The 16,561-nt window shown below is 40.4% G+C and overlaps 1 protein-coding gene across 2 annotated transcripts in view; it reads left to right on the top strand.

Moving 5' to 3' along the window:
- Positions 1–4,434: 4,434 nt before the first annotated feature.
- Positions 4,435–16,561, top strand: part of CCDC50 (coiled-coil domain containing 50) — a 50,507-nt gene continuing 38,380 nt past the window's right edge. For both annotated transcript variants that reach the window (XM_080919638.1, XM_080919637.1), the window contains exon 1: positions 4,435–4,563. In XM_080919638.1, coding sequence (XP_080775764.1) covers positions 4,515–4,563 — 49 coding nt within the window. In that variant the 5' untranslated portion in view covers positions 4,435–4,514. The remainder of the gene's footprint in view (positions 4,564–16,561) is intronic.

Here is a 16,561-nt window from a genome sequence, read left to right as displayed (position 1 = left end):
CCTTTTATAGCTCACCTTCACCTCATACAGGACAGCTGTGCGGCCTTCACTTTTCTAATGGATTATTAAACACATCAGGAGCTCTGTCTTTTTTTAACCCCTCCCTTATGCTGAAGACCTCATATTTTATTTGTCGGTGCAGGCTTATCTCTGCTGCCTAACCAATGGACTGAAAGATAAATCTTGCCATTTTTCCTCCCCAAATCACACTTATGAAGAGTAAGTATTTCTACAAGTACATAGATCTTCAGCCCAAGCTAAGATGTTGTTGCTTTGTTTCTCTCTGTTGGCTTCATCTTAGCCATAGGTGCAGGAGTGGAGGAGGTCTCATGAATGCCCAGAACTTCCTTCTTCACAAGGCAAACAATTACAAAAACCAAAAGCTTTCAGCCAGATGTTGCTATCATATGCTTTTAATCTCAGAATTCTAGAGGTAGGAGCAGAGTCATCTGTGAGTAAGAAGTCAGTCTGGTTACAGAGAGAGTTCCAGGACAGCCAGGGCTACAGAGAAAAACCCTGTCTGAAAGATCAAAACCATACTAAGCCAAAAAAAAAAAAAAAAAAAAAAAAAAAAAAAAAAAAAAACCCGAACTTTTCATAACACAGAGTCAATTAAACTTCAAAATCAGGTCCTAGATTTATTTGTAACTGGTTACAGCAGGACTTGCCTATATCAGAATAAACAACAACAAAAACAACAACAAACCCTTTGCTTTTAAAGTAAAAAGTTTTTAACCAGTACAACAAAGTCTCCAAAATACTGTTAAAAAAACACTAGTCATGGACTTCTGGGGGAATCCCTGACCTCAAGCTGTATTACAGAGCAAACGTGATAAAAACTTTAAGGTATTGGTACAGAGACAGGAAGGTAGATAAGTGGAATAGAATTGAAGACCAAGAAATGAACCCACACACCTATGGTAACTTGATCTTTGACAAATAAGCTAAAACCATACAGTGAAAAAAAGAGCATTTTCAACAAATGGTGCTGGTCCAACTGTCAGTCAGCATGTGGAAGAATGCAAATCGATTCATCCTTATCTCCCTGTACAAAGCTCAAATTTAAGTGAATAAAAAGTCCATATAAAACCAGATGCTCTGAAACCAATAGAAGAAAAAGTGGAGAAAAGCCTTGAACACACAGGCACAGGGAAAAATTTCCTGAACAGAACACCAATGTTTTATGATCTAAGATCAACAATAGACAAATGAGACCTCATAAAATAGCAAAGCTTCTATAAGGCAAAGGATACTGTCATTAGGACAAAATGGCAACCAACAGATTGGGAAAAGATCTTTGCCAATCTTACATCTGCTAGAGGGCTAATATCCAATATATACAAAGAACTCAAGAAGTTAGACTCCAGAGAATCAAATAACCCTATTAAAAATGTGGGACAGAGCTAAACAAAGAATTCTGAACAGAGAAATATTGAATGGCTGAGAAGCACCTAAAGAAATGTTCAACATTCTTAGTCATAAGGGAAATGCAAATCAAAACAACCCCGAGATTCCACCTCACACTAATCAGAATAGCTAAGATCAGAAACTCAGGTGACACCAATTGCTGTCGAGGACATGGAGAAGAGGAACACTTCTTTACTGTTGATAGGATTGCAAGCTGGTACAACTGCACTGGAAATTTTCCTCAGAAAATTGGACATAGTACTACCCGAAGACCCACCTATACCACTCCTGGGCATATACCCAAAATATGCTCCAACATATAACAAGGACACATGCTCCACTATGTTCATAGCAGCAGCTTTATTTATAAAAGCCAGAAGCCGGAAAGAACCCAGATGTCCTTCAACAAAGGAATGGATACAGACAATGTGGTACATTTACACAATGGAGTATTACTCATATTAGAAACAATGACTACATGAAATTCTTAGGCAAATGGATGGATCTTGAAAATATCATCCTGAATGAGGTAACCCAATCTCTCTCTCTCTCTGTCTCTCTCTCTCTCTCTCTCTCTCTCTCTCTCTCTCTCTCTCTCTCTCTCACACACACACACACACACACACACACAATCAAAAAACCAAAAACCAAAAAAAAAACTACACACATAATATGCACTCACTGATAAACAAATATTAGCCCAAAAACTCAGATTAGCCAAGACACAGTTCACAGACCACATAAAGCTCAAGAAGAAGGAAGACCAAAGAGCAGATGCTTTAGTCCTTCTCAGATGGGGGAACAAAAATATCCATAGGTGGAAATATGGAGACGAAGTTTGAAGCAGAGACTGAGGCAAATGCCATCCAGAGACTGCCTCACCTGGAGATCCAGCCCATATACAGACACCAAACCCAGACAATATTGCTGATATCAAGAAATACATGATGACAGGAGCCTGATATAGCTGTCCCCTGAGAGGCTCTGTCAGATTTTGCGTGTTTTACCTTCTTGTGTGTATGTGTACCACATGTATGCTAAATGTCTGTTGAAGCTAGAAGAAGATATCAGGTGCCCTGGAACTGGAGTTAGAGTTAATTATGAGCCAGCCACTCTGTGGGTACAGAGAAATTGACCGAGACCTCTGCTAGAGCAATGGCTACTTTTAAAAACTAAAGCATCTTTTGGTTCTGACTGATGAATTTTAAATAAATGTCTGTGGGCTGTGAGAGGGATCAATGAGTCAAGGTGAATGCCCTTGGTCCCTAGAAACCAGTGGGTATGGGGGGGGTAATGGTGGGGGGGAGAACAGACTCTTCCACATTGTTCTCTGACCTGTCAGAGTTGGACGTAGCATACCAGAAGAAGAATTTAATGCAGACTCTGTAGTTTCTCTCTTCCTCCTGACTTTTATTACTTCTTCTAGTCAAACTTAGCAGAAAGCAGAAGCAAGGAACTCCATCTGTGGTTGTCAGTCTCCAGGGTGGAGAAGTAGAAATAATTCAGAGAGTAGGAAAAAAATTCAGTCATACTGTCATTATAAATACTGTCTATAGGGAATTAAGAACAGGTCCAGATGTGGCGGGACATTTAAAAATATCCTCAAACTACACCTTCCTTCTTCACACTTAGCTGAGAGTGCTCTCTATCTGTGACAAGGGTGTGCAAACTTATCCTGTAAAGGGTTTAATAGCACTTTAGATTTTGGGACTAAAAGACAAAATTTAAAAATAATTAGATTAAAAAAAATCTAAGTCAAACAAATGTAGTCACTGGATTTCGGGGGGCTGGGTTTGGCCAGGGGGTAGCAGCTTGCCACCTTCAGATCCAGTTTTTGTTCTAATTTTCACCTTCACTTTTGCTAACTAATTTTAGCGTCAAGTTAAAACCATAGCAGTTTTTCCTGACCTCTTACGAGTCTGAACTGAGATGGAAAACCGGTTTAAACCAGTGGCTGAAATGACACACTGAACTTCCAGAGTTCAACAATCCTACCAACAAGCCTCTAAGCTCTGAGTAGGAACCCTGTTTCGCTACCATGTTTCCACCAGTTAAGTGCCCTCTCCTCTGCCTTCTACCGTTACTTATCTCCAGTTTAGTTTCATTGTCTGCTAGTGAGAGTGACCTCCCACTCAGGAAACAGAATACTAATTTGCTACTCTGCCCTTTACATAAGGAGCCCTGAGAATTATTCTGCCCCGCCCATTTTGACGTCACACCCATTCTTTGATAAATATGCATGGTTTGTGGACTAATGGACTGAAAGATAAGGTTAGTGAAGATTGAGTTTAGGACTTCAAGGCTTCCTTTAGGAGGAAGAGACAGTTCCCAAAGGAGAGAGACTGCTGTATAGATCCATGAAATGAAACATGAAAAGTCGCTTATTTCAGGGAAACACAAATGCCAGAATTATAGATCAATGAGTGGCATGTTGGAACTGGAGAAGCCCACACAATTATGTCACAGGCTCTCCACCCCCGAACTGAATATCCGATCTGGTAGACATTTATAGGTTTTTGTTGAATGAATGACTCAGTTTTTCCTGCTGGTTGTGAATATTCCTTTTCCTGAAGGGCCCAGAATTTAATTCTGTGTCTTGTATACTGGTTCCTTAAAAGAAAAAAAAAAATGTAAACACACCCCCACACACTCACCTATGTATGTATGTATGTATGTATGTATGTATGTATGTATGTATGTATGTATGTATGTGTGTGTATGTATGTATGTATATATGTGCCCACGAACCCCAGATACATGAGAGCCTGCTTGATAATACGGATTTTACTAGTCTTAATCCCCGAGTGGAGCTCAGACTATCCTGGCGCCTAGCTGGCAGGTGCAGCCTTCGGTCGGGGATTTTGTGGCCGGGGCTGGGCGCGGCAGGCACGAAGGCTAGGGGAGGGAGGCGGTCCGGCTCGCCCGCCTCGCCGTGCGGTGCAGCCTTGCAGCCCCCGCCCCGCGCCGCCGCCGCCTTTCTGTCTCCTCTCTCCCTCCGTACTGGACTCCGGTGCATTTCCGGCCCGGGGGAGTTAGGCGTCGCCCCGGCCAGCCCGCGGGGTGGGCGTGCGCCGAGGTCTCCGCGCGCCCGAGGCCGAGCGGCCGCCATGGCCGACGTGAGTGTGGATCAGTCCAAGTTGCCCGGCGTGAAGGAAGGTAGGTCGGGGCTCGCGTGCTCCGGGGAGCGGGGCTGCGAGGGACGCGCGGCCCGCTACGAGCGTCGCGGACCGGCCTGGTCCGCCGGGGGCTGCGGGAGGCGCCCAGCCTGCCCGCGAGGCCTTATTCTGCCCGGTGGACGCTTAGCATAGAAATCACAGCCCTTCCAGGCTGGTCAGGGCCAGGGGGTGGCGTTCAGAGTGGAGTCTTTGTTTTGAAACATGACCCTCTCTTTCCCTCCTCTGCTCCTTCTGCTCCTCTCTTCTCCCTCCTTTTTTCTACCCTCTAGTTCCTCCCTCCTTCTTTCTTGCCCTCCTTTCTCCCGTCCTCCCCTCTCCCTCCTCTCCCTGGCTCTTAGGGTTTAAAATTGTAGGGTTGGCATTGCTTTGAATGGTGGACCTCAATCCCTATAAGCATCTCCCCACTTCCTTTTTAATAAAGACCAGATTGAAGGGGGTGGGAAGCTTGTGACCCTGTCTCCTCCACCAGCCCCCCATGGCTCAATATATTGAAGTCAGGAAAATAAGACTAAGACTGACCAGGCCTAGTTTACTTCATCACCGCCCCTCTCCCTCGCCATCCCCTGGGGCTAGCTTTTTATTTTTTTTACTGTTTTTGTTACTGGCTCATCTTAATGTCACTCTTTGTCTCTCCCCTTTCCGGGAGCAATGGAGTTCCAGATTTAAGTTATTACAAACCCTAGAATGTCCAAGAGTGCAGTCTTAAAAACCTTAAGTTCGGAGGGCGTCTTTGTTGTGGATCTCTTTTTGTTTCACCAGGGATCTGTGGCCAACACTGTCTGGGACTGGGGGTGTGTTGTGTAAGTGAGAATACTTTTTCTTTCTTGAGACTTTAGGTTTCATTGCCAACTTAAAGTGACTCAGATGGTCGTGCTCTGGCCAATCTGGAAATCCAAGACAATTAGTGACTACTTGGCTGCATCTGCTCTAGGGTTTCAGAGGAGGACAGTGGCTAGGAGTCCGTGATTTTTTTTTTTTTTTTTTTTTAATGTTCAAAATTGCAGTAGGCTTGGATCTACTCCATTGCTTCTAAAGAGTAACAATGTCCTCAGGCTGTGCTTTTGGTTTGAGCTTTTGGTCTTAGTATTTTTCCATCATTTCTGTTCCCAGCTTGACTTTGGTTATTTCAGTTTTTAGTAGTGGATCTAAGGAGCTGGGCCACAGGGAAGACAAATTGGTTCCTCACCTTGAGACCCATTGTAGAGCCCCTCTCTTGCTTCTGGATATGGGTTTTGTGTGCAAATGTGTTGGATTTATGTCTGAAGAAAAAGTGCTCCCTTGACAGTACTTTCATTGTTGGTGGGTATTGCCGAGAATGGAGTTCAAACAAAACCTGATGTGCAAGGTGTGCAAGGAATGCTTCAGTGCTGGGGTGCTGTGCCCGCCCTCAGCCCTCCACCTTAAATAGGTGACCTGGAAAGAACTTCCTGTTTGGGTATGCTTGGAAACCCTGAGGCCTTGTAATTTACTAAGACATGCCTAGTGCTAGTTAGTATCTTATTTCACAAGGAGGTCCCAACTTTCCATATAGGCCTGCAAGTTTTTTTCATTTCCCAACTGTTGTGTTAGAAACAGAGGGGGTAGGGTGGGGTGGGGGGACGGGTAGGGAAGAGAGAAGAGAGAGGGAAGTCAAGAGGGTCTGCCTTTTATTTAGCCCGTGCTTGTAAAGGTGGGAGGTAAATCAGGTGGATGCTCGGAATGTATGGTGATTGCCATGGCAACAGATGTGCAGGTCCCAGCCACCATCATTGCTGGATTTGGTGGTGACCTGTAACTGGAAAGCCCGTTCCTGACACCAACACCAGTGCTATGAGTTTTATGCTTGGCAATCCTGTTTAGGGACTCTGATGAAGTGACAGGGACATTTAATGTGGCTCTTTCATGTGTGTTTGTTAAATTAGAATTTGATACTTTCTCACTTTGAAGAGGTCAAAAGCTGTTGTGATCATTGTCCTTACCAGCACCTGGCTCTAAGATCATCAACGGCCATGTTGGATTTACTAGGAAAGTCCCCAGAGTGGTGAGAATTTGATTTGGGAAGTATTCAAGTCTAATAACTTGTATCTCCCTTTCATATAATTCTTAATTACGGCCCAGTTTGCACCTAACAATCTTTCTCCTAATTAAAGAGAACCCGGAGATGCCAGTGAAGGAGCAGAGCACGTCCTGACACCAAGCAGTCCCGAGGCCCTCAGCTACGTCCCAGCGACTTACTATGACTTTGTTTAATATCTTGGCTCAGATATTTGAACGTCATAAAAAAAAAAAAAAAAAAAAAAAAAAAAAAACCACTACCTCTTGTGTTTTCCACTTTTCTTCAGAATTTAAATCTTGGTAGGTTTATGCAAGTTACAGTTGACATCTCGGAGCGGATTATAATAGAGACTAAGAAGAATGTGGGCATGTGTTCTGTCTCACTCTCCTACCTTTAAGAGAGGGTAGGATGCTTTGATCTTTGATGTATCAGAAACAGATACCAGGGTACGGGACTACTTCAAAATCTTCTCCCCTGGATTAACATGTAATGCATGCCTGTTTGGTTTTTTTATGGAGGTCAGAGCTTCATTGGGAAAACCCTTCATAACACACCCAATTGTGATGTGTGTGGATACTTTGAAAAAAAAAAACAAATTAGGAGACAAGAAAATCTGAGTTAATACAAGTGAAAAGAGTAAAGCCAGTTAAATATCAGTACACCCCTATTTCCTAATCAAAATATGTTTGGGACAGCCATATACTTTTTGTAAAGGAAAGCCTATTTTCTCCATCAGTCTTCTTTCTCCCCACGCCCCTTCCATATAGCAGTTCTCCAAATCTTGTTTTGTGTTCCTTTTGTTCTGATGGCTGGCAAGGCTTATCATTTGCCAAGTCCATATAACTCTGCACCCCATGGCCCATGTGTGCTCGTGTGTTACCGACATGCTTACTGTCTAAAGTCAGTGCATCGGTGTACCCAGGAGGGACTTCCTGTTAGAGCCTAGGCCCTGTTTGTGACTCAGCTCTTTTTTACAATAAACAATAAAATTAGTACAGTTCTAGAAGTAGCTATGCAAAGAGTCACATCTGGAAAGCACTGGTCGGTTAAGCGTCTTAGACCCCCAGGTTGCACAGTGGGGTAAATGAAATTATTGGTGTAACTTGAGACTTGAAGAGGAAGATAAAATAGTGCCTGGCATGGTGAGTTGAGTCGTGTCAGCGACCCACCACACCTGTCCCCTGGGAACTGCTGTGATGCCAGCATTTGTTTGGTCACAGGGCAAGTTTACCTACCTTTTCAAAGTTCCACAGCAGATTGTGCTGGTCTTCATGGGTCCATATTGGGTTTCTTACAAATATTTTATTTATCTCATTTTTTTCTCCTCATCTAGATCCCTGGCGTTTATGGAGCCAGCAGTTACTCATTTAAATAATCAAATATGTGAATGAATGACTAACTGAATGAGTACACATATTTTAAATCTTTTGTCTGGTTTACATATTCTATTTATAATGTAACTTTCAGATTCCTTCTCTGACTATAGGCTTTTAAAAACATCGTTCCTTTTAATTATGTATGTCACACACCAATAATGCTACATTGAGATTATAAACCCACTTCTACATATACACATACTATATACACATTTATGTAAATATATAACTTGTAAGTAGAGTTAATCTGTTATAAACATGTAACATACACAAAAGAAATTGCTTGCTTTCCTTCTGGCTTTGAAAATAATACTAGAATAAAATTATACTAAAAGCATCATTTTAAATACAATGCAGTGTGACTGAATATATATGTGTGTGTGAATACATTTTTTGTGTGTGTTAAGGTGCTTAGTCTACATGTATATCTTCACCATTTGGGTGCTCAGAGCCTATAGAACACAGAAGAGGGTATTGGAACCCCTGAACTGGCATTACAGATGTTTAGGAGCTGCCATCTGGGTTCTGGGAATTGAATACAGAGTTTCTGGAAGAGTAGGTGTAAGGAAAAGATGACAGGGCACCAATGAAAGGAAAAGTCATGGGGCACCAATGTTGTGAAAAGATGACATCCTGGGTTTCGGCACCAATGTTAGGGGAAGGATGAAGAGAGTGGGGGGCATATGGCCCATGGAGGTGCGAAGGCCTGAGGGCAAGGGAGATGCCTCTGAGGGACCCATGTTGGGAATCCCTTCTCCCTGAGGGACCAGACACACAACGGTATAGTACAGAATAGAGTTTATTCAGGTCATGGGAGAGTTAAGAGCGTGGTAGAGGAAGAGACAGAGAGAGAGAGAGAGAGAGAGAGAGAGAGAGAGAGAGAGAGAGAGAGAGAGAGAGAGAGAGAGAGAGAGAGAGAGAGAGAGGAGTAGAGGCCGGCTATGAGTGGAGGGAGAGGGGGGAAGGGAAGGGAAGAGGAGGGGTAGGGATGGGAGAGCAAGGCTGCAAGAGCACAAGAGCAAGAGAGAGAGGAGGGGTCAAGCAGTTCCTTTTACAGTGTCAGGTCACTGGGGCGGAGCATACCTGGCTACTGCTAGGTAATTGATGGGCGGGGTATACCTGGCTGTTGCTAGGTAACTGAGGGGTGGGGTTTACAGAATCCCAACAATAAGTAGTTCTCTTAATCTGTGAACCACCTCTGTAGCTGCCAGATACATATGTTTAAAAATAATCTGCTCCTTGCCATATAAGGTGAGAGAGACAATAGCTCCATAATAAGAGTGCTTTGTGCTACATGCTTGTGATCTTGGTTCAGTTGCAATATATGATGCAGAGTTGTACAGAACCTTCTAGATTGCATTGCCTGTACCATGCCTGTAATCTCAACAGGCAGGAGGGTTACACGTTTGAGGCAATCTTGAGCTATATAGTAAGACCCTTTCTCAGAAACAAAGCAGACATGTTCACATTTACATTCTTACTTGTTGGAGGAGTTGAAAATCTGTCACTTTATTGTAGTGTAATGGTTTCTTGAATCAGTAAGTGAATTTTCCTTCAAATGGATGTTTGTTTTATTCTTTTCTTTCTCTTTTCTTTCTTTTTTTTTAAAGATCTTATTTATTTATTTATTATTGCTCTCTTCAGATACACTAGAAGAAGGCATCAGATCACATTACAGATGGTTGTGATCCACCATGTGGTTGCTGGGAATTGAACTCAGGACCTCTGGAAGAGCAGTCAGTGCTCTTAACCACTGAGCCATCTCTCCAGTCCAGGGTCTGTTTCTAAAATTAAAAACAAAACAAAACAAAACAAAACAAAACAAAAAAACCCCAACACAAAACCATAAAGCCAGCAATACTGCAGGCACAGAGAATACAGCTGTCATTTAGAAAACAATAAAGTTCACTCTCATTTTTAAAAAGATAGTTGAAAGCACTAAAAACAGCATATGTGGCAATGTAATCATTTTAGTTATGGAAATCTGGCCACCAGAGGTGGGGACTGAGTGGTCATCCCGAACAGGTGAGGTTCTGAGGGCATTGGTACCAGCTCCGACTCCCCTCCTCTCCCATCCTTTTCTCGCCTGTCTTCACACCTGTTTCCGCTAAGTTGCCATGCAGATATGTAAATGTAACTTCTGAAGTGTGTCAGATGCAGTCTATCTTGGTTAAACTACTGGAATGAAAGTGAGGAATGACAAGATTGAGGGGGTTTCCATAAAGTTATTTTGGGGATACTGTTTTCTGTGATGCTTTACAGGCTTTACTTTTAACTAAAAGTTTTCTTTTCAGCTCTCATGTTTGAAGAAATAAATTGTATGAATTACTAACATCCTACTCCTGCCTCAGTGGTTTTCTCCTTGGGGGAAAACCCACTTGTGTTTTCTTGTGTATTCAGCCTTCATGAAAGGGTTAATATTTAAGGACATAAACTGTCTAAAATTAATTTTTAAGAATAAACTCAGGGAACCCATAGTTCCTGGTCTTCCCTTACTTTCTATAACTATTTTTCCAGATGTATGAATTTTATTTCACTGACTAGAAGCACTTTGAGAGGTAGCCACTGTTAATGCCATTGGATGAACGCTTTTAGCCAGTGACACACTTAAAAGATGTCCTAGCTTCATAGATAGACAATTAGGATACGTAGATCTCTTATAAAACATTGAGAGGATAATTAGTTTTATGTGCAAGAGGACTCCAGAGAGTCTTTAGGTGTTTCGCATAAGAAACTAGTGTAAAGAATGATCAGATATTTTTTAAATAACACCATTTTATTTAAAATCGCACGCGCACACACACACACACACACACACACACACACACACAGTTTGTACACAAGACAGTTGGTAATGATAGTATCATGAAAATGTTACAGTTTACCTAGTACTTGTTTGCGTATTCCTCTTTCTTTTCTTTTGCTTTCCATTTTCAGTAGAGTTCACTGAAATATTCTGTTTAGTGTGATTGTGAATAGTTGTAGAGTGTTTAACAGAGTTTACTTATTTTTATAATTAGACTTCTGATTGAACTTGGACAGCTTTTCAGGCATTCTGAATTATCAAGTAATGTCAGTTTTAAATCTTAGTTTAAAATCACAGCACTGTGTACAGCTGCCTTTATTTTTTTGAAGTTAGCAAATGTCTTATAGATGTTCCAGGAAGTTCTTTTTAAGACTGTATCTGTATTGAGCATTTGGGAAATAGAGAGGGAGAATATTGTGGCAGTCTTAGTCCAAGGATTCTGAAATTTTTTCAGGTTTTTGCAGTTAACATGTATCTGTTACATGCTTGATCTGTAAATAAATGTTCAATTTCATTAGCTGCTAAAACCTAAAGATGCCTGTCTTCAAGACTGTCCTGAGGGTCTTAGCTTATTTTTAAATTCATAATTATGAAGTGAAACCTAAAGTATACACTATAAAATGGAGTAGAAATGATTGAGGCTTCATTTGTTCAGTCCTAATTTTACAAAGACTCTCCTGTCTTGTTACTTTTTTGCTTGCTCTCTATTGGTTTTCCTGTATATTTCCTTAGAAGGTAAGGAACTGATTTTGCAGGATAAGAGTTCTACAAAATGTGTGATTTATGATTCTTCATTAGCAGTATATAATATAACTATCATTTTAATTTTTATTTTAAGATTACATGTAGGTGATTTACTCCTTTGCTGTAAGCATTTCTACTGTACACTTTTCCAGTAACTGAGCCATTCCTAGAATTACTTGATTGTACATACTTTAATCCTGGTATTTTATACAAGGATATATGATGTAATGTTTAAACCAAAGTAAACATGTGTCCAAATATTTATCAAAATTCTTTTATCCTATGGAAATGCTCATCCTATTGCTATTTTATATGGAGTCCTTTTGTTCCATAATGTACCCGAAACTTTTTCCTGGTCCCTACAACTCTGTACTCACTAAATTACATTTCCCCAGTTAAGAAACATGAGGTTGAGATTCCCCAGATGAGAAGCAAACAGATTAGTGAATTGCCTAAAGGGTGTTAGCTGATGAGTAAGCAATGTGTGAATCCTGATCCATGCAGCTCCAAAGATGATGTTTTACTTTCTATGGAAATAGTTCAGAAATACTAAACAAAGTTCACAACATATTCATGTTGCCACATTGTACTGTTTATCTTGGAGCTTAGCATCCTTACTGGAATTCATCTCAGTGAGTTTTTGCTTCTCTGCTTTCATAGTAAAAGCTGAATTTCCAGCCTTTGCGAATAGAGAGTTATCAAAAATCCACATGTGGGGCTGGAGAGATAGCTTAGCAATTACAAGCTCTAGGTACTCTTTGGACCTACAAGAGAGCTCACAGTTATGTAACTTCAGTCTCAGGAGAGCTAAAGCCCTCATCGGCCTATGTAGGTACAACATACATGTGGTATATACAAATACAGGCAATACACCATACACATAAAAATAAAATTTTAATTATTCATGTTATTTGAATACCAATTAGATAAATACTTTTTTTTCCCCTCAAAATAAGAAACAAAATGTCTCAGTTTAGGTTTTCATGACCATGACAACTCTTATAAAGAAAAACATTTAATTGGGGCTGGCTTACAGTTTTTTAGGTTTAGTTTAATATCTTCAAGGGAGCATGGCAGTATGTGGGCAGACATGGTGCTGGAGAAGTCTTTATTTGGATTTGAAGGCAGCCAGGAGGAGACTGAAATTCCCCACTGGGTAGGAGACCTCAAAACCCTCCCCTACAGTGATATGCCTCCTCCCACAAGGCCACATCTCTTAATAGTCCCCCTCTCCATAGGTCAAGCATTTAAATGCATGAGTCTGAGGGGACCAAACTATTCAAACAACTACACAAAACAAAAATAAAAAGATTACCTCAGTCAGTTTACATAATCCCTTTAAAGAGCTTTGTGCATTTCCTCATTTTTTTTATTATAATCTTATGTTTATACTGGGAATCACAGACTGGTTCCTTTGTAATCACTGTAGGCTCTCTAAGTCGACTTTATTTCTAGAGAATGATTATCCAATTTTAGTCTTTTTGTGTGATACTGGGAAAGTAGGTCTGTTCTGTGTGGACCCTAAATCAGGAGCTTGAATGGATTCTAAGAAGGTGCCTGTGATCTCAGGGCATTGTTTGCTCACATTTCCTGACCTTGATTAGGACTAGTTTCTCTTATACAGTATTTCAGACCAAACTTGTGGGAATTTCAAGACTTGCTCATTAGTTTTTTAACTAACTCCATATTTTGAGGTTACTGAAAACTTGTATAGATTTTTGACAGAGTTATCAGAATGAAAATCTGAATTTTACAATTTTTGGGAAACTTTTTAGAGATGTTTCTCTTGTCTACTTTTCTTATAAGCTGCAATAATGTTGGATGTTTTTAGTACTGGTTATTTATTTTTAATGAGATAAACTTACTACTACTAATAGGGGAAAACTTGACAACCAAGTCTGTACTTGAGAAGAGAAGTGAAAGTGTAGTCAGCCACTCATAGGCTAGGACAGGGTGTCCCCTGGGAAGTTGGGCTGGATGGGATCTTCTGGGTTTTAATGAGCTGCACTGGGTTTTTTCTACAGAGGTTTAAGGAGATGAGTGGCTTTTCTTTCTAGGCAAACAGACAACTTACTGCCAAATCCTAGGAGGCCTTTCAAGTGCCAGGGAAAGTGCTGCTCCAGTGAAGCCATGGATGGGTGGAGTTCTTTTCCCTAAATGAACTCAAAGTAGGAGAAAGCAATTTTTATTGTCTGGATAATTTTAGAGGAAAAGGGCTTTGAAAAAATTCTGTGTGTTGCTACTTAGTGTTTTTGAGAATGCCCTGTGGCTAACAATAGTCTCTTATTTTCTAGACTGAGACTGACTCTATCAGAGTAAGATGAGTAGTTTTAGAATGGTGATTTGCATTGCTTAAGTACTTACTGATGGTTTCTTCTCTCATGTTAGAGATAAGTAACTTCCGTGTTGTCAGAATATTCATTTAGAGAAGCCAATCATGGTAACCCGTTTCTGCTTCCTTGTGCAATGTATATTTATTGAGTGTCTCACAGAACTAATGTCATATAGCATACATGCATTTACCAATGTAAAGATGAGAGCAACATCTTTTTATAAAGATAATTAGGAAATTCTGGATTTATTTGAAAATAAATGCAACATTTTAAAACAGAGGAGCTTCTGTTTTATTAATTTTTATGATAGACTAATTTAGTTGTTTTAACTTCAAATGTTCATGGGTTGTTGTAAAGATCAATCATATACAATGTTAATTACCAAAAGGAATAGTGGTAAACATTTAGGAGGAAGCTTTTTCAAATGTGATCAGTTTGTTGAAACGCATGGATATACACATTTGCTAATCCAGTTGTAGGCCCCTTGGGTATGATGAGCCTCTTGAGCAATGAACCTCTCAACTCTGATGATGCCTGCTCCCTTCTCTACTTGAGCTCTGTTTACTTTAGCTCTGGGCTTGTATCTCCACAGTGCTTGCCTTAAACGCAGAGTGGCTTCTTTTCCTTTGTACTCTTCTGACCTTATAAAAACTGCCATCAACTAACTGTACAGCTAAGGGACAAGGAACAGGAGAAGTCTTAGGATATAAGCATCTGAAGCTAAACTGGTGGCTAAGACAAAACCAAGCATGTTCTCAAGTCCTCAGTTGTTTGTGTAAAGTGATTTGTAATTCCAAACAGGTGTGCTTCCACATACCTGGAGACACATATACATATACACACCTGCACACTTGTGTTGTATAAGCATGTTCACATGTGGTATTGGTTTTGGTATTTAATATTGTAGAGCACTGTCCCAGCTGTAGAGATCTAATTATTCTCTAGAACACTGTTACCCAATAAAACTTCTTTGGTAATGAGATTATGGTATATCCTACAAAGTCGTAACCACCAGTCCCATGTAACAGTTTAGTACTGGAAACATGGCTCATGGAAATTGGACCTCAATTAAAAAATCAATTATAATGAACTCAGGCTGAAATAGGTACTTGACTAATGTAATATGAAAAAATGTTATTATGTTTTTAGTATTAGATAAATAATAGCTTCAATAGAACATTCAGCTTTTGATCTTCAAACAAGGTCTTACCTAATTTGTCTACTAAATGTTGGGCCACAGAGAATATACATCACTTGTGATGTTGAAGGAACACTTGTGTCTTCTGAATGGAATAGAAGAAGGAAGAGCTCAACCATAAGTTTGGTGATCTTCAATTGAACTCATCTCAACTGTAGGTGTTCCTGGAGAAAGCAGATGCTGTTGTTACTCCAGTCTCTGTATACCTATGAGTATGTGCATCTTTAATTTCTAAGAATGGACAGGATCCGAACTTGCTTAGGGTAGGTTTTGGATTATTACTACTGCCAAAATATTTACGTTTCACAGTAATTCCAATTACTAAAGTTTATTTCTGTAACAGAGGAAGTTTATGGAGTTGTATATTCTAAACTTAGAAGGGCAACATGAAAGGACTGAAGGAGCTGTGGGGGTTTGCAGCCCCATAGGAAGAACAACAGTATCAACCAACCAGAACCTCCAGAGCTCCCAGAGACTAAACCATCAACCAAAGAGTTCACAGGGAGGGACCCATGGCTCCAGACGCACATGTAGCATAGGATGACATTTTCTGGCATCAATATGAGGAGAAGCCCTTGGTCCTATGCAGGTTCATTTTCCCAGTGTACGGGAATGCCAGGGTGGTGAGGTGGGAGTGGTTGAGTGGGAGAGGAAGCATCTTCATAGAAACAGGGAAAGGGGATGGGAGGGGGGGGAACCAGGGAAGGAGATAACATCTGAAATGTAAATACATAAACTATTAAAAAGAATTACTAAACAACAAATGAAGGGCAACATGAGTTACTTATGGAAAGTTATCTCTTTCAAGAAGTATTACCAGTATGAGTAATAATTCTGTCCCTTGCTGCTTTGTAGAAGTTTCCCTGCTGCTCTGAGCCCTGGTCATTTTCTCTGTCAGATTGGAATTCCTGACTCAGCGTTTTCTCTTTGAATACTCACTTAGTTACCCTGTGGTTTTGATAATGAAGTAAATGGCTCGAGATATTAAAGTGGTACGTCTGATTTGACGACTTGTATAATCTCAGCAATTTCAGAACTGCTGGTCTATAATCTGCCATGTCTGTGGTTAGCTATAGTCCTGCTTGCCAAGTAAGTGGTTTAAGTTACTGGTTTTACACTTAGCTTTAAATTCAGGGGTAGGAAATTCTAGTGGCACAGAAATTTACTTTGATAAATTGCATAAGAGTTAAAATTTTGAGATTAGATTGTTCTGCTTTTTAAAATGTCTCTTCTGTTCTTAGACTTGATTTTGTGTGAATGTGCAAGTCTGTGTGTGTGTGGGGGGGATTTGTGCATCTATGCACATGTTTAAACTCATGCATATTACTTTTCTATTCTATAAATGTGTGCATTTATTTAAGTTCCAACATGAATTTACTTGCGTATTGTATGCTAATAAACAGTTGTTCCAAGTGAAGAAATGGCTTTATTTATTTTTCTGCTAAGAGTGGAACAACTGTTAGTATTTCATATTTACTGCTTCAGG

Source organism: Micromys minutus, assembly GCF_963924665.1.
Source record: "Micromys minutus genome assembly, chromosome: 7".
Classification (NCBI taxonomy): domain Eukaryota; kingdom Metazoa; phylum Chordata; class Mammalia; order Rodentia; family Muridae; genus Micromys; species Micromys minutus.
This window is presented reverse-complemented; position numbering and strand designations above follow the sequence as displayed.